At 44.3% G+C, this 26,988-nt stretch overlaps 5 protein-coding genes across 5 annotated transcripts; 1 reads left to right on the forward strand and 4 right to left on the reverse strand.

Annotated features, from left to right (window-relative positions):
• Positions 1-291: 291 nt before the first annotated feature.
• Positions 292-15,445, reverse strand: LOC131294022 (voltage-dependent calcium channel subunit alpha-2/delta-3). The gene is made up of 21 exons (XM_058322070.1): positions 15,327-15,445; positions 15,115-15,196; positions 14,602-14,706; positions 10,928-12,037; positions 10,707-10,847; positions 10,176-10,259; positions 9,627-9,683; positions 7,982-8,062; positions 7,817-7,891; positions 7,646-7,750; positions 7,498-7,569; positions 7,219-7,421; positions 6,859-7,007; positions 5,408-5,449; positions 3,440-3,533; positions 2,794-2,832; positions 2,490-2,600; positions 1,394-2,052; positions 763-967; positions 493-694; positions 292-420 (listed from the first exon to the last, which is right to left on the reverse strand). Exons 1-21 carry the CDS (start codon positions 15,443-15,445, stop codon positions 292-294), a joined length of 3,864 nt encoding a protein of 1,287 aa, XP_058178053.1.
• Positions 15,446-18,181: 2,736 nt separating this feature from the next.
• Positions 18,182-18,856, reverse strand: LOC131294023 (uncharacterized). The gene is made up of 2 exons (XM_058322071.1): positions 18,372-18,856; positions 18,182-18,302 (listed from the first exon to the last, which is right to left on the reverse strand). The coding sequence occupies exons 1-2, from the start codon at positions 18,854-18,856 to the stop codon at positions 18,182-18,184; spliced, it is 606 nt and encodes a 201-aa protein (XP_058178054.1).
• Position 18,857: 1 nt separating this feature from the next.
• LOC131294024 (uncharacterized) lies at positions 18,858-19,742 on the forward strand. Its single transcript, XM_058322072.1, has 3 exons — positions 18,858-18,863; positions 19,006-19,544; positions 19,613-19,742. The coding sequence occupies exons 1-3, from the start codon at positions 18,858-18,860 to the stop codon at positions 19,740-19,742; spliced, it is 675 nt and encodes a 224-aa protein (XP_058178055.1).
• Positions 19,743-19,914: 172 nt separating this feature from the next.
• On the reverse strand, positions 19,915-22,073 carry LOC131295004 (integrator complex subunit 9). Its single transcript, XM_058323064.1, has 3 exons — positions 22,065-22,073; positions 21,799-21,990; positions 19,915-21,724 (listed from the first exon to the last, which is right to left on the reverse strand). Exons 1-3 carry the CDS (start codon positions 22,071-22,073, stop codon positions 19,940-19,942), a joined length of 1,986 nt encoding a protein of 661 aa, XP_058179047.1. The 3' UTR covers positions 19,915-19,939.
• Positions 22,074-24,239: 2,166 nt separating this feature from the next.
• On the reverse strand, positions 24,240-26,289 carry LOC131294025 (odorant receptor 63a-like). Its single transcript, XM_058322073.1, has 8 exons — positions 26,047-26,289; positions 25,782-25,920; positions 25,527-25,709; positions 25,177-25,447; positions 24,970-25,075; positions 24,785-24,886; positions 24,396-24,551; positions 24,240-24,296 (listed from the first exon to the last, which is right to left on the reverse strand). The coding sequence occupies exons 1-8, from the start codon at positions 26,287-26,289 to the stop codon at positions 24,240-24,242; spliced, it is 1,257 nt and encodes a 418-aa protein (XP_058178056.1).
• Positions 26,290-26,988: the final 699 nt, after the last annotated feature.

Consider the following 26,988-nt stretch of genomic DNA (forward strand, 5'->3'; position numbering starts at 1 on the left):
CTAACAAGTTTACCTCAACATATCTACTTTTCGTTCAAGTTTCCCCGTGCCTAGGAATGTGGCTGCCGTTTGTTGGTTACCCGGTTCACTTTCCTGTATATCGCGTTACTTGATGCGGAGTGGGCATTTTCGTTCGGCTCGTCTTTTCTGCGTCCTGACCGTTTTACGAAACTGATTACTCACGAGACCCCACTTCCGCCGGCCTTAGTCCTTACTCTAACGCTACACTCGTACAGTACGGCAAAGACGAGACGGCTTCCGGCGAGCGCTCTATCAGCTCCCGACGGTGTCTCAGAGGCAAGTGAGAAGGATACCGGAGAAACGTTGCACTACGCACTGTCCGAACACTAGCAGGCTAAGCAGTAAAGCAACATTGTACCTGGGTATGCTTCCGTCTCCGCAGAGCTCGATCACACTTTCCTGTGGGAGAAACGAGACGAATGAGAATGGCTGCTTTCCGATCCTTCCACCAATAGGTTCGGCGGGGCTTACATTTGCATGCTTGTTGATGCAGGTCAGTGGCCTTCGCCTCGGTAGCGGATCGCGCTGGGCCTTGTGGCAGGCGAGCGAGGCGTTGTAGTCGTGCTCCACCGGCCACGTGGATAGCTGTGGCACGTGCGTGGGTAACGGACAGAGCGTGTCCAGCACCAGCAGCAGCAGGTTGCTGGACGGTATTGGCAGCACCACGTACGGTCTGGAATGCAGGTTGGTCAACCAGTGAAAGTTAGTAAGAAACATGGAACGCTTCCGACGGCGGCTCACCGTTCGCACTGGTGCGCTTCCTTCGTGTAAACGGACGGATCGACGTCCATGTTGAGCTCGTACAGGGTGATCACGTGGTCACAAGGCTCCGGCCGGGTCCGGTTGATGAGCACCTTGCCGAACTCGGGCTCCTTGTAGCGGTTCATCGTCGGATCGTCGAGGTCGCCCATGTCGGGCACATTATCGTACGCTCCGGTGTCGTACACTAGAAAACGAAACGAGAGCAAAATAAAGCCAAATAATAATTTCGTTGAGTAACTCCAAAGCCCTCAGGATTTCACATGAATTTTATAAGCTAAGTTTTAAGCGTATTGCAAACCAACGTCAAAATGTTTTTTGTCTACCTAATGATGTTTGAAAATAAAAATGAACATAAAATGTCAAACACATTTTTCTCAACCAAAATGTAGTATATCTCGTTTCTTGTCATACGACATGACCAGAAGCAGCAAAACACCGTATCTCGATTGCGGCGGTATATCTCAACAATACTAGAAAATAAAATTAAGTTGTTGAGATATGCCGCCACAATCGAGATACGACGTTATACTGTTTTTTAAGTGATCAAGCATCGTTTGACAGACTAAGAAATTTGCTCGACTTAAAGGTGTTATCCAGTAGGAAAACTTACTCTCGTCGTAGGCATGGGCCAGGCTGAAGAACAGCTGCATCGCCACCCAGAGCAGGTAGGACAGGGCGTTGGTGATGATCGCCCATAGCAGCCGGAGCGGCGTCTGCAGCGCGTTGCCCAGGTTGAACGAGGCCTTCGCCATGAAGCAGACGGCCTGATAGTCGTACACGGTCACGTTGCGGAAGATGGCGTCGTCCAGCAGGCGCTGCATGAAGGCTGGCTTCACCTCGCCGAAGAACGCGCCCGTCTCCTGAAGCTGCTCGCTGATCACCACGAAGCCGTTGTTATCGATCACATAGCACTGGTAGTCGCCGGTGAAGCAGGTCTTCTCGCACCGCGGATCGCCGTGGCCACACTGGCTGGTGATGTTGCGGAACAGCGTGTACAGGGCCGAGTGGTGGAACTGGAAGCCGACCACCGCCACCGGCGTCTCGCGCGCCCCGTCCGTGTGGAAGATGGCGTGACTCGCCGTGACCAGCGTATCGTTCCGGTTGCCCGCGTCGAACGGCACCGAGTAGACAAAGCTGTCCCGGTCGCTGTCGTCCTTGCCGTTGCTATCGTCGGCGCCCTTCCGGTTCTTGTTGTTATAGTAGAGCTCCACCGCCCGCTTGTACCACACCTCGTCGATCGCACGGTTGTTCGTTTCGCTAAAGTCGGGCCTACGGAATAAAATTGCCAAAATAAACGATTAATAGCACTTAGTGGCCAATGGGTCTGAGCTAACGATTATACATTTATTTTTCATGCTTGTGACATGTTAGTTTTTCATTATTTACTTCAATAGAGACAGCCCAGCAATGTTTAACTCAATAATTTTAGTTCTAGCAGGTAGGTTTTAAATTGATTGTAATTCCAACGCGAATATTTTCATCCAATTTTTTTTCCTATACTCATTGAATATCAAATGCGTTGTAAATTAGATATGCTCCTATCTAGTAACGTTCTGCCACCCTTTCAATATTTGTAATTTGAAATATACAAGGTTTTCTCTAACCGATCGTACAGAGGCCTCGTTCATTTTCCCACTCAGGGCTTCTTAAGCCGTCACTGCGTTTGATAAAATAGCAAATAATAACCGAAGATGAAGGAGACTTACTCAGCCTGTTTCGATTCGTCCGCTCCGCTCGCGTACTCCTGCCATCGCGTTAACCCACTGTGCGTGGCCAGAAAGGATACGGTGATGCCGAACCGTTGTTTGAACTCGTTTCTGAAGGAATGGAAAATAATGTACGTGTGAGAAAAGTTCTTGCATAGGAACGAGTATCGCTGAAAAGCTGCATCCCGCATCACCAGAGCTTTGGGAAGTTAGTGTACAGTAATGTTGCTGCAGTTTGGTAATGTTTGTTGTATACAGATGCAACTCGTTGTAGATGCAGACTAGCTAACCGAATGTTAATTACCTTGGCAGCAGACCCATCAGCACCGCAATGGGGCTTGGGCTGCGAAATGGTCGCGGATTCGTTTTGCGGGAGGAAATTATTTTACAGGAGAGAAAATGCAACGTAAACGACCATATTTGGGATAAGAAAAGTGGTGGTGATGAAACAAAATAGCGGGAGAAAAATGGTTCCGGTTTGGTTTTTGTTTTCGTTTTGATGATACAAGAGAAGAGTTATTTGACATTATATGTACATTACACAACGAAGCATCCCGCACAGAAATGTTACCCATATTTATTTAGTTTTTTGAGAGCGCGTTATGTTTCACACGGTTTGCAGCAGAAAGGGGAATATTAGAGTGGTTTGTTGATGCGTGTGAAAAAAAAAGAATTGACGGTGCAGAGATTAGTATTGAAAAACGGAAAGAAGGGGAAGGAAAATGAAAAAAAAAGTTATTAAATACATGTGCACTAGCGGGCAGATCAGTATCTCTTTTGAAACAAATCATAGCAAACAGAAAAACATAAAATTGGCTTGCAATTTTTACTTGGCATATACAAATAACTGAATCGTATCGGTGAAGAGTTAAAACAAAAGAAAATCTTTCTGTACAAATTTCATAAAACGATAACCGATCAAAGGGCGGCGTCGACCCCGGTTAACTTACCCCTTTTCGTCCTTGTTGCTGCCGCTAACATTTTTCGAAAACCATTCCGTTACCTTGGCGTCATACACGAGCGCCTGCATCAAACCGCGATCGCCTGGAAGATCAAGTGAAGAGATCGGAAAGACGGTCAAGCATAGTTAGTATTGCTTTTATTGCCCACTGCCACCCTAGGTAGGCTAGCCGTGCCTAAGAAAGGGAACATAACAAAACTATACTTCAAAAAACACACGCACAAACACTAGATCTTGGATAACTCTAATGTGGTGAGGTTTTGAGAGTAAAAAAAATGAAAACAACACAACAAAAATGGTTAAAGTTGGTGCGGATTAAAATTTGGTGCCAGAAGAGGAATAAAAACCACCTTCCAAAAAGTCGAGCTCGCTGGCGGTGGGTTAAATTGTTTGTTTCAGTATCGTGAGGTGGTGAGATTGGTGCATCTTAAAACAAACCAACAAAACCCAAACTGTGCCTGTGCTGTTGCACACAAAATACAAAAAAAGGTGGTGGATGCACAGTGAGAATCGAAAACGAACGCATAAAAGGGAGTAAAACCATCGAACCAACATCTAGTAAGGTGGGTGAATGAGGCAAACGAGTTTACGGCACAACATAACGCTCTGAAATACGGGAGAGTGCAACTGGTGCAACATTCAGGTGCCCTACAGGAAGAGTGAGTGGGTGTTCGTGTTGTTCAACTACCATTCCATTTGCAGAGCATTCATTCACACGAGCCGACAGTAACAACCGGGGATTTTCATAAGGGATTTCAGGGGTCACCAGTGTGGAATACGTGGGGGACTAAATGCGAGATGATACGTGATTGGAATATGTGCGCCAGTTTGAGTGGATTTGATCATTCTGCATTGAACAACGTTAACCGCATGGGACCACATGCCAACAAAGAGTGAACATCACGGTAGGGATATACTAAAGGGGGGAAATGTGCATGATCTTGTCTCTCTAAGGAGTTGTCCGATACAATTTTTGATCTAGCTTTCAAACTGCTTAAATTACGGATAAAATTGGTTGATATTAATTTTTATCTTTCCAGTAACCTTTCTTCAAATAATATTCATATCCGAAAAATTAAACAACATACATGGAGGCGCCTGGTGTTCCATAACTTTGAGAAGCGTTTCGTATAGGGAAGTACAAACTAAGCCAGAGTGAGTAAGTGAGTGACCAAGTTGATTCTTCTTGGTAAGTGAGTTGATTACATTTATCATGATGATACATTTTGGCACATGTGTGATTGAACTTAATCAGATATATTTGTCTGGCTCAGAATGGGTTGGCTCCCAACAAATTATTTATGGCTCAGTAAAGTCCAAAGTGTCAGATAGATTGGAGAAGAAAGACCGTTTTTCGTCGCTGTGCACGTCAAACAATCGTATCCTACAACACAAGAAAGAATCGAATCATTGTCAGTGCGCCAAATCATTCTAAGTTAATCAAAGAATTAAGCCTCCATTCTAACTCACTCTCTGACTCCTTTTACTGCATTGAATCCATTTACTGAATCAATCCATTTACTGAAATCAAATTTCACCACTAACTAGTCCACTAAACTTGTCATTTGATTTGGAAATTCTTTCTTACAAGTGACCGGGCGCCTCCATTAAAATAAAACTTCTATTAAAAAATCCAGTATAAATCCTGACATCATTTCAGGTGGAAAAAACAACTGATCAATTTTTAAAGGAAACAAAGATTTTTTTCAATTCTGAAACACTACGCAAACCTTCTTTACGTTGACGGTAGATAAATAATACTCAATTCAAAATGTTCGATCAAATTAAAGCAACTTCATGTGTCTACAGTGGCCCGTATGTGTTCGGGGAGCAAGTGACATTACGCAAAACGGGGTGAACTTTTACTGTTACGTGTCTGATCATAGCTAAACAGAGATCATGATCAAGTGAACCTAGTGTGGTCGACTACGTTATCGCAGATGATTGCTTTACTCACAGTAGTAGTAGTCCTTTTCTGGCAATTTCCCCGTTATATTAGCTGCACGGATGTATCGTTCGTTTGTAAAATATATGTGTGTATGAAATGTTAACGGTATTAACAAAAATGTGTAAATGGATTTTTGAATACACATGACCAAAGCGTTTGGAATGGAGAGAAAAGAGAAAAGGAAAGATACAGATAGTTTTGAAGAAGAGCACACAGAAGAGTGTTGATGAAGCAATTCGATTGCAAAGTGAAAGTAGATAAGAACAAGAAATAGCATCACGCGACCGTTGAAAAGTATTTGTGCAAATGCATTAATCGTGACGGCGCATTTTTATGTAGTTATCAAACATGGAAAAATATCGATCGCAAACACAAATTCGCGAGTCAGAAGAAGCGAGAGAGTGGCGGTATTTTATGTTAGTGGAAGCACATTTTCACAACAAGTAACAACCGGATGAGTCCACGGCAAACGGGCAAAGGTTGAGGTAATTCGAACAGCATAACAGTGACAACAACAGGCAGCAAGAGGGTAGGGTGACAACATCGAATGAGTGTTGAGTATGTTTCGTTAGTTTCGTTGGAGGAGACCGACACGATGATGGCGATGATGGCGTTGGTGGTGAGGAGAAGGCATCACCAGGTGTCAAGTTGGCAACCCGATTTTCATGGCCCATGAAAATGTGAGTAAACAGAATGGCGAAACAGGTGTGGAAGAGAAGAGAATGGGAAAAAAGAAAAAACAGTTTTAATAACACTATCGAGGGGAAGCTGCTGTCGATCAGTCAAGAAACGAAAAAGTAACACAGCGTGAGACAGCTAGATATAGAGCGAGAGGGGAGCGATGGAGGAAAGGGGACGATCGGGAAGACCAGCACGACACGAAAGGATAACGCTTACAGGATCCGGTGAAGAAACGATAGGATACTGAAGACCGAAATCGACGAAATTGATACAACATTCAAATAACCAGCATTAGATGTAAAACCATATGTTTGAATAATAAAAAAAATTACCAAACAAGGGGAATATCATGGGATCATGGATCATACAACGCAAGAATAAGCGATTAATAATTTCCCACTGAAAGTTGCAACCAATTACACTGAGTGTTGTTAAATTTCAAAACAAAATGAGCGCGTCACACCGCGAGACTGAGTTTATTTTCGGTTAAACGAAGAAAGGAAACGAACAACAAAGAGAAAGTCAGAGAAGAAGAACGCAATAAACAGAATACAAAATCTACACGATCAGCGCACATGAACCGAGGGTAGAAAAGTATAAATCAGAAAACCATGAAACAATGGAAAATATAGGGCACGACGAACAGTCGCGAGTACATATGATTAATGATCTGACATCGATTGGATGAGTATTTAATATTGAACAAAACTAATATGGTTCCGCTCGAAAACGGGTCTTTTGAACATGTTTGGAGCGCCGAAACGCCAAGGCACACTTACAGAACATGGCATGTTCGGGTGGCGGAGGCGTGCGGTTCGATGGCCACTTCCAACCTCCGAGTTTCATGCGCTCGAGGAAGTGTTTAAGTTCCAGCTCCGGTGTGGCAAACGTTTCGTTCGGATGCTCGTTTAAATATTTACAATACACCCTGTTGAAGATGCGGAGAAAAAAGAGAAAGACCATAAATCAATAAATATCTAATGGTAAGACAAAAACAAAAATTTGAACTTTCTTATCGGCGTTCAAATATAAGATAAATTTATAATATATTTACAATATAAGATGAATTTATAAAACAATTGCAGCAATAAAGATGCAATGTACGCCCTTAAAGGAGTCTATTTTTGACTGGAACTCACCAATCCGGATGGATCTTCCAGTTGTTGCCGCTGAAAAAATTGGCCACGTTGTTGCCCTTGGCGTGAATGCGGTGGATCTCGTCCTCCGTGCGAATCTGAAGCCGATTGACGCCATACGTTTCGGGATACGTGACCACCAGCGTGAAAGGTGTGTTTTTGATTGGAGTCCAGTAGTACTGTCGCTTCGTGCGAGACACCCGTTTCTAGGGAGAGTGTATTCGAGGAGAGGGATACGTTATTATAGCACGATCCATAGAATGGGAATGAAAAGTAGCCTACCATCTCATCGAAGTGGTACTTCACACGTATCCACTTGGCCCCAGTCGACTGATTTATAATAGATTCGCGCATCTACGAGGAAAAAGGATGTTAAATAAAATCATTGAATTCTTTGAATGTTTTGTGGACAGCAAAAGTTGATACTTACATTTAGCAGCATATTGTTAAACTCTCGTGGCCCTTGGTCGTCATCGGTCAACTCGACCTCGATCATGTCGACCGTGTTGTAGGCAGGCTTGAGAATATCTTGGAACTGTGGAGAATGTGTAAAGTGGCAGTTTAATCTTAAACCAGATTTATTTCTCACTCCGATACTCACCACTGGACGGAAGTCAGGATGCGTTAGGATATAGCCATTGTTCGTTACAATGAAAGCATATCCATTCACACCAAGCTGTTAAAATATAAAATTATCAGCAATTTTTTTTTGAATTATATTGCATTTTTTTGTTGTTATCTCTAGCTCGCCATTCCATTTACTTACCAGGTGTGGTTTAAGGTATTTTTTAATTTCCGATATTGGCACATCGGCGCCAGCAACACCAAGAATGTTGGCCACTCGTGTCTGAAACCAGCATGCGGAATTGTGTGGACGTATATGTGTTCCGCAAAGTAGAGTGGAGTATTGAACGAACAATGTTAATTTAGCGATTGAAACAAATCTACCACTACAAATTCAAGATGATATAGTTGATGTTGGGATTTTAATAGTATAACTAGCAACGTTTTTCTTACGGTCGTTATGTTTTTTTTTGCTAACGATCATCAGATGAAACGTAATAATTACTCTTAACTATCTAAGTAACTAAATTAAAACTAAATGAACTTGATATCAATTGTTTTAGCACAAGTGTACTAAAAATCTGTAAGAGAAACGCTACAAAACTAAACGCTATGCAAAACTGGAACCGTAACAAAACGAGCTAGTTTTTCTGAGACGAAACATATTTAGTTACATGGCATGATAGATGAAAATGGGCAAATCAACGAACACAATAAAACAACTCGTTAATAAAAACTTGCAAAAAGTGATAAGCTATAAAACGAGAAAATTCAACTACAGCAAAGTATTTTGCTAAAAGTAAAACAAAAAGGATCACAACATAATAAAACGGGTAGTAGCACTTGATTTGCTTCGATTCAAGTAGATCTTCGTAGAGTGCACGTTGGATACACCTCCGAATGTAATGTGCCACTTATGACGTCCATGTGAGGCCTTGGTTTCATTCACGTTGACGGATGTCACTAGACGAACCGATTTCATTTAACTTGGCTGTACAGTTAATGCTGTTTCGTTGTAGTTCTACGAGCATTTTACTATGCAAGAATTTATACGCTAAATGTGGATAGTTTACTAGTAGACGAGTTCCCGTCGTCCATTTAGTACAACCGAAATGACGCAACGTGGGCAGGATTCGGTGGTGGTGCGTTGCGTTGTCACAACGGTCGCAGCGTCAATCGAAACACACAAAGTAACAGAAAACGTAGCACGCAGGCATGATAGGGCATGACAATCACTGAAAACTACTCGAAGAATGGAAACATTCAACTTTGCGTAACGTTTGGCTTACTCACTATCGAACGTGCCACTATATTTAATGGTACAAGAGTTAAGAAGGGTCGTTAGTTTACCAGGTACTCTAGGGATATGGATTTAATCAGACCAACACCACCGGCTATGTGAATTAGTCTATGTATAGTATTAGTTTGTTAATGTAGGCTAACACACTAAGTGAGGATAACTGTGAAACACTCTAGTAGCCGATACAGCTCTAACGTAACCGCTGCAACAGCAGCGTTAACAGGGGTCAGGGTGCTGCCCACCAGCAACACAAATAATTGATTCTATCACCCTCGGACCGTGTGTACGATTACATGTCCTAAGATACGAACTGCCTTTGAACAATGCGCTAGGGTTTAGGTAGGAAGTATATAAGGAAGGCTCGAAACTCAACGATACTGTATCTGATAGCTGCAATACGGCAAACACTGGCAACTCGTAACGAATCGATACACAAGTCTGAAACTCGCTAGTTTTTCTCATGATGATCGTCTAAGATGTGTATCTGTATCTGTGTGTGTGTGTCTAGAGACTAGGTGTAGTGTATTATATTTCCATCGGTAAGTACCTCTCGTGTGATCGTCACCCAGTAAGCCTCATTCATCAGTATATCTTCGGTGATGTTCTTTTTTTGTTAGGTTTGTTTGGTATTCAGTTCGCACGACGAGCAAATTGCACACACAAAAGAAACATTTCATTCCGGAGCGTTGAAAAGCGTTCAACCAGTGAAGAGTAAAGTAAAATTTGCATAAAAAAGCAATTAAACAACAACTAAATAAAAAGAAGAACCACTCCTCAACTGCAAACGCAAAGCGAACAATATTCGAACGGAAATATGTAGGAACGAAAATATTGTAGTTTGTCTCTTTGCTTCAGAGATGCGTGCGCCACGAGTGGCACCAGTGGGCAAATGAGTGAAAGATCAAATAATACGTCGAAAACTTGTGATGATGATGATGATAGTAAAATCGAGGAAACACCGGTAAAGTTCTGCAATAGTGAAACATTATTCGATCTGCTTCGCCAGCAAACACATTTACCGTCACCCCGGCATCAGGTCACAGCGGATAGAAGTGACGACCTGCAAGAAACACTTGATCCGCGATGCTATACTTACCGCGTTCTCGCGCCGATCGAACACCGGCACCGACACGGTCGTCATGAAGTTGTACTTTTGCGTGTTCGAGTATGGGTCTTGATTCTGCAATGAAATGGAATGGACAAGAGTTTCGTGACAAATCACAACAAATCATCCGTACATCCAAAAACGATCATAAAAACCCTTATGGGCGTGCTTACAAAATAAGATGATTACAGTAAAAACTGGAAGTTAAAAGTACACGACAACAAATCAGAAACTATTGTTTTCTCTAGATATACCAGTCCTCGTAAACTACCTATTAGCCAACTCGCAATTCAAGAGAAGAGAATACTCTGGAAAAACTTCATCAATTAGCTAAAACGCATATTGAGAATTTGCTCAACAAATGTGAAACAATATTTGAAACTCTAAATTTTTCAAAAATAAAATTTTACTTTAAAAAGCACTAGTTTGGCCAATTATAACCTATGTTCACCAGTATGGTCCAAAAACAAAGAATTCAAATCTTGTTGGAAGCTTCGATCGTGTTGGAAGCAAAACACTTACCATCCTTTGCTTCATGATCATGCGACGGTGTTGCTCCTCGGGTGAATAGAATAGCACTCGGTTCTTGCGATAGTCGATGAAGCGCTCCTTCTGCTCGGCCCGTTCCTTGATCTCCCACAGCCAGTCCGTCATCTTCGGATCCTGTGGGGGCAGCATGGAAAAGAAGCACTCGCTGAGGTGTCTGCACTCTTTCATGGCGATGAACTCCTCCCTATTCGTACCTCGACATCGGCGTAGATCTCCGACCAGACGACCGGATGTTCGCGCTTGTTCAGCACGAGCGGGCGGGCAATGACCGGGATGTAGTTGAGGACCTCCTCGCGCACCTCGGCCATCGTGCTCAGGTGCACGTAGTAGCCCTGGTTGCGGCAGGCCATCTCCTTGATCTCCTTGACGTCGGCGACCTCGCGCCCGATCAGATAGGTGAACACGCGCACCGGAATGAAGGGCAGCTCCTTCCAGTTGAACTGCTCGAACACCTCGTCGAAGCTGTATGGAACACCATCCGAGACCAACATGATCGCTTGGTTGCACCGGGCACCGTTGCGGGTCTCCCGGAACTGCTCGAGCAGCTCGAACGCCCTGGTGAGGGCGGCGGACACGTTAGCGATCTCATTGGTCTCTATGCTGTCCATACCAAGCTTCAGCTCGCGAATGTTGCCCATGTTCGCCTGCACGAGCGTATCGCGAAAGCACGGCACCACTTCCGCCACCTCTTCCGAGAAGGTGAAAATGTTGACGTAGTCGTTCGGGCCGAGCGTGTCGAGGATGTTCGAGACGACGTGTTTGGCGATGTCCTTGCGCTGGCCGGTCATCGAGCCGGAGCTGTCGACGAGGATCAGCATGTCCTTCGGGCTGTTGGCCGCCTCGATGTACCACGACCGCAGCCGGCAGTCGTACAGGTCGACCGGATCCTGCTCCCACTTGGTCGCCGGGAACTGGCGCAGGAAGCCGCTGGCGCTGCCGAAGTACTGCCACGTGAGCGTCGGATCGCCGATGTAGTTGTTGTAGAAGATCGAGTCGAGCGCCTCGGACCACTTGATCGCGCGGATCACCTCGGTCGCCCGGTCGTACACGTTCGTCGGCACGTGCACCGAGCTGACCGTCGTGTTGACGGCCTCGTTGAAGAAGTGGCGCTTCTTCGTCAGCACGATCTCCTTCGGCGGGATCGGCGTGGTGATGTCCGCCGGGTCGTCGTCGAGCATCGGGATCGGCGTGGTGATGATCTCGCCCGGTTCGATCATCTGCTTCGCGTTGTAGTACTGGAAGCTTTGGTTCACCGGCTCCTCGTCGAACGAGATGGCCGTGTTTTCCGCCGTGTCCATGATGCGCTGGAAAACAGGGTGTTGTTAGTATGAAATACCAAATAGAAGAAACCAACTAAGTAGTAGGACACTTGAAATTGAAAAAGTGTTACCTAAAACAAAGAAAGAACGATAAAAATGGGTTTTGTCAAGCAACATTTTATAACATAAGAGAAAAAAATGATAGGAGAATTGAAAAAGAAACTAAACATGGTGGAGTGACTGATCACGCTAATATCTGAAAAACATGTTCATGAGTTTGAAAATTCCATCAGGACCATATAACCGCAAGCTTCAATGTGCGTAAATAATTAGAAATTCCTGCAGGAACCTAATGAACTCTTGGGAGTTGGTGACAACATGAAGGAAGCTGTTAAATAACAAATTGGATAAATTTATTCAATCAGAAAGGTCCAAAAAAGCAAACAAACATGAGCCATTCGTAACGCAATGAAAACATTCTTAAACCCCTACACTTCTTTTCTTCGGACGCACGTTCAGCATCATCAACATACAGAGCACGGGCCGGTTGTTGGAATCCCTCCCGGTGATTTTGATCTCCCAAAAGGTACTGCCAGCGCCGGGCAGAAACCGGCTCACACCGTCGTCCACCAGCATCTCCGACACGGTGTAAACGCCCTTCCGGAACGGGCAGTACGGTTTGGGCCGGATCGTGGCCAAGTACTTCAAGTAGACAGCGTCGCTTGCCGTCATCAGCGAACAAATGTCGGTGTTGGCAATGTTGTTGAGAAACGGCCGGCAGCTGCCAGACTGTTGTTGGGGACTGTCGCACCGTTTGACCGTTGTCCCAGCCGTCCAGCCGGTGGGAAAGTCCTCTCGAAAAATCACCTCACCGGCGATGATCGAGTGGGTTCGGTTGTGCGCGGCGATGCGCATTTCGGGCATGTAGATGGGTAGATGCTTCTGGCCCGGACACTGGCCGACCCGTTTAACGATAAGCTTTCGTGAGCCAAGTGCGCCTATGTCGAACATTTGGAATAGGTCGCCGCAGACGAGTGGGGCGACGATCGAAACGCTTAGCATCACTGTCAACGGTTGGATGCGCATGCTGGAGCTCGCGGAACTGGCTCTTATTGTACGCCAGTGTAATAGATTACCGTTAGCGAGATCCACTTATTGGCAGTAATTATAATTGGAGCATCATTTCAGTATCTCGATCGGCAGTCTACTGCTCAATTAGATATGAGTTGAACCGGCAACAAAATGTAGCGTGCAACCAATTAAAAACATTTTTTTGTTCGGTCAATGTTTTTTGTTTAATTACCGAATTTGCGTATTTTTAGGACCACGCGTTGTCAAACATATTATTGCTTTCAAAAATAAATTTGTTTTGAAGTTTGAATTCCAATCTCCCCATCAGTTGAAACTATTATTTTCGCCGAGGGTTTCTTTTCAACAAATACGACTAACAGAATATTTCCGAAGAACAACTTAAAGAACGCCAAATTATTAAGAAAAATACAACTCTATAGCTCTATCGAGATAGATGTTTTTTTGAAAATTTTTTCCTTCAGGAAAGTAAATCAGAAACGAAAATATTATGTATGTTAAATTCAAAACAATAAATTTGAGATGATATAAAAAAGCAACGCTTTGTGTGTAAAAAATTCGAACCTGTTAAATAGCGAGTCCGATATTATGTTATCTTATACAGGGTTCTCGCAAATTGTTCTTCTTTTAAGGCACTTCCTTGATAAAACAGCATTGAAATGCCTTTTTTACATTTAAAAAACGATCCGCCGTAATCAAGCTTTTCCTAAATCCAAAATCATTGGATCAGACCGCAAATTAAGTTATACTGAGGATAACTTATTCAAATCGCTTTCAAATTTGAATTGATTTCAGGTTTGTCAATAATTAAACCTGAAATCAATTTATAATTGGAAGTGGTTTACAATAGAATCCTATAAAGCGGATAAAACTGTCGCATATCTGGACTAATTTGATCTTTCACCGGTAATCATAATGAATAGCCGGTATCATAACGGATTTTCAAAAAACTTTTACAGATCTTCATGATGTTTCTAGGTTTTGTAGGTTTCCTCGTTACGCTAGTGTTGGTGACCCCGCGGAGCCAGTGTTTCTAATAAAATCAACCATTTGATTTGTATAATGTTTAATTTGTGTATCAATTGTTTACACAGTTTTGTCCGCATGAAACCATGTTCGAACAAATTAGCATCAAATGCACCTATTTAAATATTTACCGTTGAATGTTCCAACTAATCCTATACTTTTCATTCAAACTCAAAAGGAGCAAATCATGCTTATGGTGGGTACACACAAAGGGTTTCAAATTCCCAGCACGTAAGCAACATCCCATTTCTTATATTTTAATGCCGAAAACGCTGCAGGCTACCCTAACAACCGAACTTCAGTCGAACTCCAGCAGTTCCGCTCGCTTCGCTTGCATTAGCAGATTAAAATCAATTACGGACAGTCACGACCGTCGAGAGTATGTCGGAATCGGGACGCGAAGAGTGTCGCAGAGAAATTATGGGAGGGATGGTAAAATTGGTGGAGGTTGTGAGTCAACAACGAAAAGGCGAAAACAACTGTTCTCCACTTACCTTCACGGCGCTCACTTTCGCATCCATCATGTACTTGAGATCTTTGGCCATCTCTTCCACAATTTTCTGTCCATTTTTGCTAACTACTTGTGCTTGTTTAAAACTCTGCCGGAGCGTCGCGCGTGGCCCAGGGTGTGGAAGGAGTGGAGAAAAAAAGAAGCCTGTAGTTAGTAGCACGCTTGAGACCAAACCCACCGCGAGATGGATGTTTGCGAGATCGAAGATAGTGGATGTACGGGGAACTTCTTATGCTGCCGCTTGCGAGCCCGACCGGTGCAGACACTCGTGTCCGGGCGCGTGTTTGTACTCGGGAGCACGTCTCTTCCCGTCGCTCCGTTCGACCAAGGGAGGGGGGGAAAATCGATTTCCATGATGTGTCAGTTTTCCCCCGTCAACCGGAGGTAGACATGTCCCGTGGGCCACAGGGATGCGAGTGTCTGCATCCCGGAGCCAAGCAGGAGTTAGAAGGACCCCAACATCGGTCGTCCACGGTTTGAAGTGTTCGGTACGTACCTCCTCTACCTCCTTTCTTCTAGTTATAAAGTCCCCCAAATGCCACAGCTCACCGCCGAGTTTGGCCGCCCAGCCTTGGACACTGCAAAAACACACAAACACACACACACACACACATACACACAAGACAAAACACAGCGAACGCCGTTAGAATGGTTTGCACGAGGAAGTTTCGAAGCGCGTCTTCCTAATTTCTCCAGCGCACTACTTACACGTTGTACTTGATGGTGGTCGTTGGCTCATCGGCACTGCGTGTTATCGAGATGGCAAAGAACAGTAGAAAGGTGCACGCAAGAATGCCACAGCTGCTCCTGCTGCCTATGTACATCATCGTCGGGGCTTCGGAAGGGAGGAGCTTTCGGACGTTCCGCAATTAGCCGTTGTACACTCGACGCACAGCACGCCACCGCCGCCACCCGTACCACACACCACTTAAAGCAACCTCCCCGGGAACAAGGACAAGCACGTACCACTAGCAAGGGCTGGCAGGGAAAGTGGTCCAGCTACGTCCGCAGTGCATCGGCGATGTGCCGTGGCACTTTTGTGCAGCGCGTGTCGTGCCAGTAGAAAGGAGAGGCGAAGACTACTACGGGCGCGGGGCAGTGGTGATTGAACGAAACTTCCCTTCAACTTTATGCAACAAAGGTAATCCCGATAACAAGGGAAAAATAAAGCAATTAAAACAACGGGACAGAGGCAAGGAAATCAGTTTCACACACGCACAGTCAGTCACTTTTCTTTGGCTGCACCACACACTGTTTGCAACGAAAATCGGTGTTACAAAACAATAGGAAACTGAAGAATTTTCCCACTGGCTGCTGCTGCTGCTGCTCCTGCCCACTGCTGAAGGCTCCACACTCCACAAAACAATAGACAATTCGAGTTTCCACTAGTCTTTTCCTCTAGCTCGCAGGCAACTCTGGACCGTTCGCAACGCGCTGCTCTACCATGACGTGTTTCACTTTTTCACCAGCGGAAAAATCGCACCCATGATGATTCAACCCGAGCAGCAGCAGCCAACTTCAACAATGGCGTCCATCTTTTTTTCTCCAGTGCGAGCCCGTTTTTTGACAGTTGCCTGACACCGTTGCGGGAATGTGTGTGATGAAATTTCTCGATTCTCGGTCGGTCCTGCGCAGTACGCCACCCTGGCCCGGGATGGGTTTTTCCGTCCCCCGCCCAAGGAGGGAGCTTGCCAGTGACGAGGGCGAGTAGACGCATGGTAAACAATCAACACGTGTGACAGCGACAGTTTCGTGCAGCCACGTGCGTTTTTCAAATAGCCACGGTGAGGGGTGGAGTACTTTGAGCGGCTTGGTGGGGTGGAGTGGGGCTGCCATGCAGGACATGGCATTTGTTTACATTCCACTGACAGCCAGTAGGTGGCCCGGTGCGTGACCTGCGCCGTTGAATTCAGGTTAGTAGGGTTGCAATTCGGTTTGGTGAAGGTTCGGGATTTTTTGCGGGCACCACTTTTCCAGCAGATTTTTCCTGGGTTTGGTAAACAGACGAAACTTGTTGCTTCGCGTTTGCCAAGGGTTGCTTAAATCCTTGAGAGAAGAGTTCGAGCAGCGGTACAAATCGATCCATGCGTAACGATCGAACAAAAAGGATGTTTCAAAACTTCCAATTAAAACCGTTTTGCATAAAGTTGCCGTTATTTGGTACGAAAACGTAACAAATGTCGCGGAAAGCCTAATAATCATACCTTTTTGTTTCACTTTCAATGCGATAATTTGGTTTAAACTTGGTGTTTCATCAAACACTCTCTGTTTCACTGGTTACCGATAAGTGTGCCTTGAGTTTAGAGAACCGTAAAGCATTGAACAAGGTGAAATAATTTTATATCTGTACGTTGTGAAATTTGTTCGTCAAAATGCCCGTGGCTGTGCGTTTGGTGGAGTTTTCCCTAGCATTCATGTTGTTTTTGTTAGTGACCAGCGCGGCTTTTCTGCTCTATTGTGTCGAAAACATTGTCAACATCTTAATTCTGATCTCTTCGGTAAGTAAAGTAGTTAAGGGGGAACTTTAATATACATAATTAAGCTATAACTTAGATTTGTTCATTATCTAACTGTATTTGCAGCCTTTGCTCAAGCTAATCAGGTTGGTGCTACATAGTTCACATAGCTTCGCTTTGTGGTTCGCCGATATGCTGTTTGTTATTGTATCGTACTTATCCGGAAATGGAGAGGAATTTTAAGCGAACGTGAAGTGAATATAACCATGAAAACACAGTAGAAAAGGCATTTGTTTAGAAATAAATTTTATTATACACATTTTATAAACGCATGTTTTCAACTATAATTATTCTGGTGCTCAGCGTCATAGTTTTTGAAAGTTGCATCCGTTATCCGAAGAAGACCATCCGAAAGCTTTGCAGCGAATGTTTCATTTTGAAAAAACTTGAAAAGAAACGAAAATCAAATACATTTCAATAACATTTTTTAGTGTTTGGGATCGCCCACGTACCTACCAGCAATCCTACAATTATTGCGGTAGGCCAGAACAGCATAGATATTACTCGGAGGGCCATGGTCATGATGAGGTAAAACAACAGCATACCGCACACGAAAAATATCATCGACACAACATCGGCCGACTGAAGCCATTCTGGAATTATGGTGGTGTCTAATATATTCTCCATTATTGCCTATAGAAGAGATTTAAGCAATTTCAGAAAATCTAATTAATTTCATCAAACATCTTTGCAAAACTTACCCAAAATCGATTTACTTCCATGTTTAAAATTGGAATTAACTTGGTATTTAGAATACGGGAAGTGTTTTTCTATGAATAAATCAAAGTCTACTGAGTTCGAACAAAACACAAGTTGGAACAATGAAAATCATGGGCCAATTGATTGATATTTTTCTCATACAGAGTAATCGAATGTGTATTGAAGTGAAACATGTTGCTATAGAAAACTAACTCATCTGACTTAAAATTTTTGAGATTGATAAAAAAAATCAGAGGTGCGCAGTAGGAAAATTACATTTTATGATGTAGTTTTTAATTAATTTAATAAACTCTTTACCATCATCAGTTTTTTTAGAACAATCCGACGTTAGACGTGTTTTTTCTTCGGTCTCACGTTAAGCTGCATCACAACGCAAAACATCATGCGTTCTTTAATCCGGCCAGTCATCCGCACTTCCCAAAAGGTCCTTCCAGACCCGGGTAAGTATCTGAAAGAGAAAATGTTTTTAAGAAGTGATTCCTGCTGTAGACGTTTGCAAGCGTGAACGTAAACTCACTTAATTAAACCATCGTCCACTAGCGTTTCGCTCATGACATACGTTCCATTATGAAACGGACACTGTAGCTCCGGACGAAAATTCCTCAGGTAGACGTGATACATGGCTCCCGAAGCACTCAGCAGTGCGCATCCATCGGTGTTGGCAATGTTGTTCAGAAACGGCCGGCATCCGATCGTCGCGCGGATATCGTCGCACTTCCTAACCGTCACCGACAGCCGGTACCCGTTGAGAATGTCCTCTCGAAAGTGTACCTCACCACTTACGACGTAGGCCGTCCGGTTGTAAGCGGCTATACGCATGTCGGGAACGTACACCGGCAAGTTTTTCTTACCCACGCACTGACCAACACGCGATATGAAGAGTTTCTTGTGTCCGATTGGCCCGATTGGGCCTTGGGGAAGAATACCGAAAATATCCTGTCCCAAGCCACCAGAGTTTAGATATAGCAGCGCTAGCACCACGAAACTTGTAGCTCGTGCCATGATGGTGGTTGGTAAGCCACACATGTTCGTGGGCTTTCGCATGCTGATATAGAGTTCATAGACGGTCAATTTAAATTGTTTCAACAAACAGCGATCAGATAGGCATAACGAGATCGTGATAATCAGTTCTCATCCAACCATGACAATAGATTTTGGCCCCTCTTCCTTCTCGTGGGCTCACACTGTCCCACATAACCGAAATTATGTTCCGTACAAGCACAACACTTTTTATGGTGGCAGTCGTTCATCTCATCATCATCCAACCGAGTGGGCAGTACTTTTTTAACGGCATTAAATCCGGACTCGATGAAGACCTGAAGCACTCGCTTTTTCTAAGCCACATCGGACAGTGCCGTTGGCAGCAGGATCTGTCGGTCTTTCTTGGTGATATGCGTATCGTGCAGCGAAGCAACACACAGTACGTCGTTAGTGGAGTGTTTGTGGTCCGCCGGAACCTGACGGCTCCAATTGCCACGAGGGTAATGATCGAGATCTGTCAGAACGAGACACAGTGCCGCCCGTTCGTGGAACCACCGGTCGCCGTTGGTGATGTGTGTGATTTTCTACGCAATAAACAAAACACTTCACTGGGAGCTATTATGTCCTACAGCATCCCTCCGCTTGCATGTCCGCTGCAGAAAGGCTTGTACCGGATCAACGATGCACTCGTGGACTACAAACCGTTCCGGTAATGGCACAGCAGAATAACTGATTTTCACACGCACATTTATGATGTCGTTTCTTGTATCATTTTAGTTACTTTTCACCACATGTAAGTAAATTCTGGCGCATCGATTTGATTGGGGAAATTGAAAATCGGCGGGTTTTTTGTATCAGAATAGAATTTTATGTGTACAGCTGGGAAGATATGCTTCCGAGGTATTAAAATAACAAAAGGATTTTGGGATAGCAACACAATCCCAGTTCAAGTCATTAAAAGCTTTTGAAGAATGTAACAATAAAATCGAAAATTGCATACGTTTTCTTCTAAATAATCTTTCATAGTTGTAGCAATGTACAAAACGTCAAGTATTTACTTACATATTATATATATTTATTTTCATATGAATTTGAGAAAATCCTTCAGAAACTTTGAACGCACTGCAACAGAAGATCGCGCAACTTCAACCGCAAGCTCTGCTTTCCGCCACACACAATCTCCGTACTCTTTTCGCTCACTTTAATGACCGTGTCTTCTCTCGGAAGTATCAGCGTAACCTCTTCAGCACTGCCCTGTTCCACCTTGATATCGGTAAACCCGTCCTGAGCGAGCTTTTTCAGCAGCAGATTGATGTCTAGCGTACCCCATTCGTACTTAATATTTCGCAGCTGACTATTCGGTTGCGGTGGCCCAGACTTGGATTTTTGCTCTTCCAGCTCCTCCTTGGACGGTTCCAGTGGGAGGAGATCATGAATGTTGTCCTTCACCTGGAGCACGCCGGTTAAAGTCGATATCGTGACACCCGGCTGAACCTCCTGCGGGACGATTGTTTTAGCCATCTTCGGATTAAGAAATACCCGGCCACGCTTGCGCTTCAGCGGAAGCTTGATCACCTCGCCCCGCTTGAACTTTATGATCATCTTATCCGGCACCTGATCGATGACGAGGTCGAGTTTTTGCGGTGCGATCGGTGGCGGGTGGGTATAGTTCTCTGGTATCACTAGTACACCCGGTTTGAGCTCCTTGATCAGTTTGTTTGCCTGCTGAAAATTGAGCGACGTTTCGATCGGACAGTAGACTGTCTTGATCGCGAGTGGTTGGTAGGGGGCTAACGCTTGCATATGCGGAAAGTCCGGTTCGGTGAAGATGATCGTATGCAGCGGATTTGAACCCCACAGTTCCACAAAGTGTACCGCGTCGCCGAAGCGCAGACTAGGATGACCGCAAAACACAACGCACGGCTGGCGAAACTCGGTACTGAACCCTTCGGAGTCGATATGCTTAAAGTGCTTTAGTTTGGCATTCTTCACCAGATTCGCGTGAGGAAACGGTTCGTCTGGAATGTACACTTTGTTCTGCTTCGACGTCGAAAGCCACTCGGCAAGGATATTCGAGTACGCTAGTGAACTATCCGCCACCGGGGAAATGAAGAACATCGGTATCTGTGTGAAGCCCTGATTATCCAGGCTCACCGAGAGACACTCGAACAGATCGTACACCACACCGGACGGGTAACAGGGTATAAGCACCGATCCACCATTGCGCAGGGTCATCATCACGTTCATGCACAGCTCACCGAGCATTGCGTCGGGATTCACATGTGGAGCCTGCGTTAAACCTGTCATTATTACCACATCCGAGTACTTCAGGGCGGTCTGGTTAATCGGCCGTGGATGCGTGGTCAACGTGGACGAACCGCTAATATAGGAGATTTTCTCCTGTCCCGACACGATCGTCCAATTGCTCGATCCCAGGCAGAATCCCGAGCTGATTGGAGTAACCTGCAGTGCACCGAAAATGTCCAGCTTTTGGTCGTATCCGGTCATCTGTACGCGGGCCAAACTCTTGTTCACGGCGTCCATACTGAACAGGTGGCGCCAGTTTTTCGGCTTAAACACATCGTTCAGCGGTACCGGTAGCTGATGCTGAATTTCTTTCCACATTCGCGCGGTGCTCTCTTTCGGCGACGCCTCTATGTACTCGACCAGTTCCTCGAGAAAGAATCGACCGATCTGTAGCGTCGGTTCAGTTGCGTACACCGTCCCGCAGAAACCCGTTCCTTCGGTGATGTACGGTAGGGCGAGCATGTTTGTGTAGTTCGATATAAGAATTACGTCAATCTCCGAGAAGTCGATTAACTTTTCGAGAGGCGGAACAAACTCCGGTGCCGAATTGACGAACGCACATCCGCAGCATTCTTTAATTTCCTACACGCAAGGGATGAATAAAATCGACATTTAGTTAGCACTGTTATTTCGTGATGGTTTTTTTCACATGTTACCCCATCTTCCAACTGGATATCGGAATCGCGGCAGTTCCAGTTAGGTAGACACTGGAATTTGGAGCTTTGCACAAGCGGTAAAGGAAGAAAATTCAACACCGAACTGATCGATAAGCCGCAGTCCAACATAATCATGAGTCCTTTGTAGCTTAGAACGTAACATGGTTTTGCCGGATCTCCACTTAACGCGTACTACAATGACAAAAAAGAAAGACATAAATAAACTTATTATCATAAGAAAAAACGCAAGAAACAAATTAACTTACCAGTTTCATTTCGGTAAATAGCGTCTAATGCCGAGCAAACGTAAATAAACTGTTTAGGCCGGCAAGATGTAAACAAACAACTGTCATTTGACGTCTATGTTTACCGAGGTTTTTATGGTATGGTAAGCAACGTAAAATTCATAGTTGTTTTATCTATGAGTCAACATGCTTGATTTTCAAATCAACCACGTTTCTGAAGAAAAATTATGATTTAGAAAATTTGATACCGATTCTTAGACGACAAAAGAACATTCAGAACTCTTTGAGAAAAAAGGGATAATGAAAAAGCAGCATTTATGAAAAGTATATAAAAACTATGGTTTCAGATACAGTCGGACGTCGATTATCCGGGGCCGGATTAACCGGGGGACAGATTATCCAGGTATCTTGCAACTGACAACTGCACAACCGGGTTGAATTGTTTCCATGAATATCAGGTTGGTTCACAACATTTTTTTAGGAATGGTGTCAAATAAAATTTGTCGGATCGAAATTAGCAATAAAAATTATCATAAAAAATAATCAAACATTTTTTATGACTAACCAACTAACTGGAACTGGTCAAAAGTGAACTAGCCTCAAACCAGGTATTATAAATGTATTTTAATATATGTTCGATTATCCGTGGAATTCGATTATCCGGGGACCTACCGGTCCCGATACCCCCGGATAATCGACGTTCACCTGTATTTTCAATTGAATCCAACATTGAGTAATCGCAATATGGTGCGAAACAGGTATGGTTCGGTGGTCTTCTTTTCTTCTTTTTGGCGTAACGATCTCTTGGTCATGACTGCCCGTTGAGGGCTTACGAGACTTGTTTCCCTGTTGTACGTGGATAGTTAGCCCTCTCGTACAGGGGAGGGTCCCGGTCTCGGTTGGGATTCGAACCCACGCCGTCGAGGTGGTGAGCCCCGGCGCTCATGGGCCGATTTTCTAACCGGCGCTACCGCTCGGCTGTCTCGGACCCCCAATGGTTCGGTGGTCTTGGTTTGTTTAATCCACAAATAACAATAAGCACCCGATCATACAGTTGTATTTGTTGAATTTAGATGATGTACTAAGAAGTGCCAAATCATGGTTTGCCAGTTGCTGTGTGGAATTTTATATCCACATTGTTGATCGGTTATTGTTTGCTAGCTGTTCATAATCGGGCTATGAGTGACTTCCATTTCCAACTAAGGCATTAAAAACTAATTTTGACGTAATAAGCGCGTGACTAAAAATCCAAAACGAATCCATACGTTACGTTTTCGAATGATAAGAGAGTCGAAAGCTTGCACACAACTCATTGACTATCTTTGATGGTGGTCAACGATCGGCTTCCTAATTCGCGCACGAACGCCCTTGCCCCGTTGGATGGTATCTTTTTGGATGTTTATATAAAATGTACCACTGCCATGGCTCTCGTTAATTTATTAACCATAATCCAGCATCATTTATTTATTTCAATGATATATTAATTATGGGTAAAGCGTTATGTGCATCTGATTTGTGTTTAAATTGTACTCATTTATAGAATGTTGCACTTCTATATTGCCGAGTGGATAAATAGTGCGTCTATCGCAAACAGTGTTGACCCTACAATAGTGCAAACCTAACGTGCGTCAGCGATACCGTGCGTCACGACAGAAGGCCAATCAATCTCCGGTCCGGTCGCCGGTGATCTGATCAAATAGAAACCCCACGAAGGGGGAGACAACACTGATTCCCGACTTAATGCTATTGTTAATTAAAGTGACCTGCAAATCAGGGTCCCCTATACACGATTTAAAGCCAGCAAATTATGCCAGGCTATCTTTTGCTCCGTTTCGTTCACACCTGTTCCTGGGATCAGTTCGTAAGCCTATGTGATTCGCAAACAATTATCTTTTTCTTTTTCACTGATCGTCACAATCGGAACTGACTACCTGCCGCGAGCGACGTTGGTTTCTTCGGATGAGCTGGTGAACGATAACGAGGACGTGTACTGCGCTAACTACATGACCTATGCGACTGAAGCGCGTGATGTTCGCTCATCGCTGGACCTTATCACCGTCGCTAACGGACCTGTGCCGGTGTGTACTTTGGTCTACCTTTACCCGTTCCGAAAACTGCATCAAACCGGTCCCAGCGCGTGCCCTCGGTCCAGGGGCTCGACACTGCGCATTGCGCACTGCGAGTTTCGGCCACTGACTACTGCTCTGCCAGCGTCTGCAGTACGGTAAAGTAGGAGGCCGCACTTCGGATTATCTGTAGGGGAGTTTTGGGGGTCGATAAGCGATCGCTAGATACGACGACGAGGGCACGAGCACCTGCGGAGGTGTGGCACCGGCGTGTCGAAATACTTACCGTTGAAAACGTCTCGAGCGACATGCCGGAGAAGCTCCAGGCGCGTATGTCAATCTGGCGTTGGCTGGACATCAGCAGAATATGATACGAGCTCTTGAACGTTTGAGCGCACGACTCCCAGCGCGCGTCATACACCGCCAAGGGCAACCGGATGCTCTACGGAAATTGCATCGAAACATTTTACACACCTCACGAGAAACACACACCACCCAAACATGCAATCAATAACATTCGGTAGCGAAGGACGAAGGTAGTATATGATCGAGAAGGGAAGAACAGTTGGCATGCGAATTGGAGCATACTGTTCCCATTCTGCCTGCATTGACCTAGTTGGATCTGTGTCCGGACAGGGGGGAAAAGACTTACCGGACGCGATAAGCCTTACGTACCTCGTTCTGGAGCCGCTGCCCGTACCAGCAGAATTGGAACAGTTGATAGATGGCCGCTATCAGGTAGAGTACCATTAGTGCCTTCTGCGATTCACCTTCGTCCTTCCGGAGTTGTTGGGAAAGGTGTAATAGAAAAGATGACTTTCATTAGGCTCTATGTAGCTGAATCGTGCGAAATTTCTTACCGTGCTGAAGCTTGCAGCGAAGGCAATGACACAGATGATAGAAGTGCTGGTCAATAGCTGAACCAACAGGACCGGAGCGAACAGATCGTTAATTTTTTTGATCAATCTAAAACATATGAAACAAGTTACTAGATTTATCAGCGCCATTTTTAGTCACCAATGGATTGCAAAGGTGAGAAGTCTCACTTTCAAAGACCGTTACTTAACTCAATCGTTTGTATATGCTGTTGTAGACATTCGCGGAGAAAAAATGCGCGCTCGTCATCCGAAAAGTCCGGATTCGTCGTCTCCTGCAACAGTTCACCCAACATACGCATCAGCGAGGTCGCGTACAAAACCAGCACGACATAGAGCCCATCGAAGGCAACCACACCAGCCCAGGTGGTAAAACCCGATAAGGATTCGGAACAGAACAACACCTCGAACAGAGGTGAGCGCTGTACGTATTTCTGTATTAGTGGATAGTATGTGTTGTAGACTGCGTGGTAGCAAGAAAGAAGAGCGGATTCCATCAGTACGTAATGGACCATATAAATTTACTCGATCCTCAACTGTACCAAAACTTCTGTTAAACTCATTCCCCAGAAACTGATTGAAGAGATTGCTACAAGCGGGAATGATCGAGTAAGTGAACGCTACCGCTCCAACCACCAGGCAGTAGAAGCGCAGGTTCAGATGTACTTCCTTCCACTGTCGATCGACATTTTTGTCGATCCGCTCGAAAATTGGTTTGTTGTCACCTGTAAGAGGAATAGCATTGTCGAGGGCTATTTGTTTCCGCCATCGATGTATCGATGGAAGTGTCTACATACCTTTGCGCAGGAATTGCATCTTGGTGAAAAATGATGCATTCTCCATCGCCTTCCAGATATCCCAGATCTCAGCCTCATATGCGTGCATTCGCATCGCCTTTATGCCGGTGGTACAAATACTCCCGAACGTGCATAGACCCTTAAAATGTTCCATGTGAAGACTTTTATGAAGACTTTTCTCTTTTGATGAACAAGTACCCCGAGCATTTTAGGCAAAGTTTTAGCTACTGCCAAGAAGGCGACGACACGCTGTAGCACCGCTCACCTGGATGATCAAGCTTAGATTTCCCAAGTTGCGAAAAAAGTATTCCAGCTGCACGTAAGTGTTGAACCAGTGCGATGATAGCATTAAGTAGTACAGCATCCTATACCATCGCACATGTAGCTCTACGTCCTCGTGCGGCCAAATACCTATCAACGAGGCCATTTTTCGGGCCCAATAAGTACTGCGGCGCACACGAAGGATGAAACCGTCCTCGGGTTGGTAGTGAAGCGTATCCGGAGCCATTACTGATTTGAGACTAGAAGCGACTGAACAATGATTGTCCTTTCTGCACTTATTTATACCGTTGTATTCGCATTGTCCTTTCAGCTAAGCTGTTAGAAAAGATGTTGTTTAATATTCCGTTTGAAAGGTGTGAATTGTCTGAGCAAGTTGGTTAGAGTAGTGGACGGTAATACTTACTGTTAATTCTTTAGCACTCCCATTAGTGTTGCTTCAAGATCTTGGGTACAAAATAACCATGAGAAAAAGAACACCTCGTGCTTATTGATCTGATGAATACTAAAACGTCGAAAACACTACTGGAAGGAAATTTTACTTGAATTGATTTGATTGTGTGTAATCGATAGAAAAAAGCACTAAAAGGTTGAAATTCATTAGTTTGGGAAGTAGTATCAGTTTGTGTTATGTTTTATATTTCAAACATTAAAAATAGTACAATTTCCTACCCATACAATTCCAGGGTGAAAAAATATAGTTCTAGTGTTCTTTGAATAACGTATTTTGGCGTGTATCTTTTTATCATCTTTGCTATATTTTTAGCAAAGAAAATTATTATCTTCATTGAACATTTTGTTTTCAAAAGCTTGTAAATAATTTTACACTACTGCACTCATATTCAGAGAATATAAAAAAAACAATTGAAACTGAATTTTGTTTTTTGTTTTTTTTTTTTTAATAATTTTGATGATTCTAAATTAACTA

This window comes from Anopheles ziemanni, chromosome 2, assembly GCF_943734765.1.
Source record: "Anopheles ziemanni chromosome 2, idAnoZiCoDA_A2_x.2, whole genome shotgun sequence".
Lineage (NCBI taxonomy): Eukaryota > Metazoa > Arthropoda > Insecta > Diptera > Culicidae > Anopheles > Anopheles ziemanni.